Source organism: Zingiber officinale, chromosome 7B (assembly GCF_018446385.1).
Source record: "Zingiber officinale cultivar Zhangliang chromosome 7B, Zo_v1.1, whole genome shotgun sequence".
Classification (NCBI taxonomy): Eukaryota; Viridiplantae; Streptophyta; class Magnoliopsida; order Zingiberales; family Zingiberaceae; genus Zingiber; species Zingiber officinale.
The window spans coordinates 43,613,058-43,616,678 of record NC_055999.1 but is presented as its reverse complement, the minus strand read 5'-3'; the positions used below and the strand labels follow the sequence as shown (position 1 = coordinate 43,616,678).

Genomic DNA, 3,621 nt, shown 5'->3' with positions numbered 1-3,621 from the left:
TTTTATTTTTTTTATCCAAGGTGATTTCATATTTTATAATTACCACAATATAAATGCCAAATATTGTCTCTCAGTATTTATGACAATTATATAAATAATAAAATTAATAAAATTCACATTTCTTAAAGGTGAAACTACAGCTTTCGCATTTAAGAAATGCGAAAGCGGTAAAAAAAATCTTTGCTTTTTTGTCATGTCTAGAACGTTTGACATTTTCATCTAGTTTTGCATTTGTAAATAAGTTTCGCATTTACCAGTTTCACATTTTGCAATTCCGAAACGCGCATAAAGATAACTTCTTTAAAATAAATAAATAAATAAATGTGCTCCACATTTTAAATAATTAGTAAATTTCAGGAATTTTTCCGCCGGAGGGAGCCAAGTTCAGAGAAAATAGTTCGAACATGTACTTCCTAACTTTAGTGTCATCTCCTCCACTTTTAACCGCCCGATCACCTGGCCACCCACTGTACACCGTATCAACAATAAATCTATACAGAGTCCATCATTCAACTGTATTCACTATATTCCCCCAAATGGCATAAATAAACCCGCACTCTCTTTAAAGCTGATCAAATAACACCAAAACTTACAAGAATTGTGATATTCAAATCCTAGAGCAATTGAATTACAACACTTTAATCGACAACTTCATGGACGTAGATGAAAATCTTACTCTGCTTTGGAGCAATACTTATTGATGAGTTCGACAGTGCTCTTACCGGAGCTTCCGTTCCCATCGCCGACGGCTGCCTTGGCCGCCTCCCTCCACTTGGCAGCGTTCCGCCTGATCTCGTCGCTCCGGCTTCCCTCCATCACCTCCCTCACGCACCTCACGACCTCCTCCCTCCTCACCAACCGGGCCTCCTCATCCCGCTTCGCCCTCACCCCGACCCCCCACACGTCCTCCACGTACTTGGCCACCGTCGGCTGGTCGGTCCACTGCGGCACCGCCACCATCGGCACGCCGAGGCTCATCCCTTCCAACGTCGAGTTCCAGCCGCAGTGCGTCACGAAGCACCCCACCGCATCGTGCGCCAGCACCTCCAGCTGCGGGCTCCAGTCGACAACCAGACCCCTGCCGGATCCGCCGTGCTCCTCCGCGAACCCCGGCGGAATCATGTCGGCTTCGGACGACCGGACTGCCCACAGAAAGTGCTTACCGGCATCGGCGAGGCCGAAGGCGACCTCGAGCATCTGCTGGGGGCTCGGCGCGGCGGTGCTGCCGAAGGACACGTAGACGACGGAGGCGGCCGGGCGGACGTCGAGCCAGGCCACGCACGGGGACCCTTCCGCCGAGAGGTGGTGAAAGCCGTTGTTTGCGCCGGAGGGGATTCGGTTGTCCAGGTACGCGTACGGTATCGTCGGACCTACGGTCTTGACTGGATAAGCACTCCTCAACCAATCTATTTGCTGCTCACAAACATTCCACAATCACATTTCAGCACAAATCAACAACAAAGACAAATCAGGGTAATTTGTTGCAGCGATGCGAGGAGGAAGATCGCAGGGTAATTTGTTAAAGCATTTTTGAAGGCTGAAAAGGCAGGGCAGGGAAGGGATAAACATCATGCGCAGCGCTAGACGACAAGAAGTCAGCGTTTGATGCGCATCGATTACGGACAAGGGCCGGCCTCTTGTCATAATCGGAACAGAGCACAATGTCAGCCGTCTTATCCATTCGGCTTATACGCACATAAATGGAAACCCAATGGACAGCACCCAGAATAAAATCTTTCATTTGAGTTTTTTTTATAACATTATTCTCTTTAATACTAAAATTGCATTCCGAAGGGAACGCTCACGCAGTGGTCTAAAGGAATTTTACCTTTTAGAAGAATTTCATTTCCCTAAATAGTATAAATATTGTCTTATTATAGAAGATTTCGCTTTATCGTATTATTTAATTATCTTACTGTTGCTGACTGCTGTTGTTATTTTAAAAATAAAGCCTTTTAAAAGTAATGAAATTTCCAGACTGTCTCACTGCCCTTGTGGGGAAGCAGAACATTAAGGTGGAGAGGCTGAGATTATTAAGAAATTAATTAATTAATTAATTTGTGATCAAGTCACCTGAGGCTCCCATTCATAGACGGTGTTGACGAGCACCTCGTCCACCTTCTCTAAGTCTCTGAACTGGTTCAGGACCAGGTCCAAGAACTCCGGGAAGATGCTGATCCCCTCCGGCAGGAACGAAGGCAGGTCTCTCAGCTCCAGACGAGGCAGCGCCGGAAGTTCTACCGCCTCCCGCACCGGTACCTCCACCATCCCCGCCCTCACGTGGAAGTACACCAGGTTCACGGCGGCGCACTGCGTAAAGAAGGCGGCGGTGGGGATTCCGTGCCTTCTTCCGACGTCGCCGGCCCACGGCAGGAAGGAGTCGAAGATGAGGAGTCGGACGGGGCTGGGGCCGGCGGCTTCGAGTAGCAGATCGTCGAGGCTGCGTGAGCCGGCGCGCTCGAAGGAATCAAGGTACGCGTGGACGGAGGCGGCCTCGGCGGAGCCGCCTGCGTCGTGGCCGTCGGAGATGGGGGCGAGGCGGACGGGGCCTGGGGAGGGTATCCTGGTGGTGGCGAGAAGGAAGCGGGTTGGAGTGAGGGTGGCGGCGAGGCCGTGGGCGGCGAGGCGCTTGGCGAACTGAAGCATGGCGTTGATGTGGCTTTGGTTTGGGTAGGGAATCAAGACGACATGGTCGTAGGACTCAGAAGCCGGCGACATGGTCGGAATCGAAACAGGGAGCTAGAATGGAGGAGGAGGAGGAGGAGGAGGAGCAAAAGTCAATTCATTGTAGAGTACACGCGTGAATTTGGGCTTCACGTTTCCTCACAATCATTCGGTTTCATCCCCCAATCGTTTTAGCGCATATATATATATATATATATATATATATATATATATAGAATTGACATCTAATATAAACTAAACAATAATAACAAAATGTTTTAAAATACGTGTCGAGAACCAAAAAAAATAAAATAAAAGAGATTCTCATCAGATTTAGAACTACGGAAGTCGGAAGTCATCATATATATCCTCGTGTTTGATGATTCTTAGATGCATCGATCTGTCCAATTCAAGTGGGATCAATTCCAACGAGTTGCCTTAGCTTTTATTGATTTGGAATCTAAAACGGAGCACTTTTAGTAAAACTCTGTTCCACGAAAGTGAATGCATCAGGATAACCTGAAGCAGTGATGGGTTGGTGTTGATCGAGGTGGCCCATGTCGCCAATTTCTTCTCCATTTTTAAACTGCAACGGTGGATGGATATTTAGCAAATCTCAATGGATCAGAACAGTCGCCTCAATGGCTTGTTCTATTGCACATACGTGGTTGAAGCCTTCGAGTTCCCACTTAGTATAATGGCTTGGCTTGATTATTTCTCAGGCATGTAATTAATGATTGTAATGAATATGGCTGACATTAATTTTGGGAGTTATCATTCCGGTTTTACAAAAGTTCTCCGTCATCAAAATAAATCAAGATGTCACAATGAATCCGTCCGTCCGAGTATTCTTATCAATGGTCCATTGAAAAAAAATATATATTCATTAACTTGTCAAAATTGGAATGCAATCCTTAAATTATTGCGTATGACTGTCTGCTACACTTAACATAGTTA

General features: G+C 46.7%; 1 protein-coding gene across 1 annotated transcript; it reads right to left on the bottom strand.

The window, feature by feature from the left end:
• Nucleotides 1-542: 542 nt before the first annotated feature.
• Nucleotides 543-2,850, bottom strand: LOC122005711 (crocetin glucosyltransferase 2-like). The gene is made up of 2 exons (XM_042560847.1): nucleotides 2,074-2,850; nucleotides 543-1,413 (listed from the first exon to the last, which is right to left on the bottom strand). Exons 1-2 carry the CDS (start codon nucleotides 2,716-2,718, stop codon nucleotides 673-675), a joined length of 1,386 nt encoding a protein of 461 aa, XP_042416781.1. The 5' UTR covers nucleotides 2,719-2,850; the 3' UTR covers nucleotides 543-672.
• Nucleotides 2,851-3,621: the final 771 nt, after the last annotated feature.

Excerpts from the sequence above, each read along its gene's own strand:
- LOC122005711 (XM_042560847.1), bottom strand. The coding sequence starts at position 2,718 with ATGTCGCCGGCTTCTGAGTCCTACGACCATGTCGTCTTGATTCCCTAC. Across the intron at positions 1,414-2,073 it reads TCTATGAATGGGAGCCTCAG|CAAATAGATTGGTTGAGGAG; the intron begins GTGACTTGATCA and ends GTTTGTGAGCAG.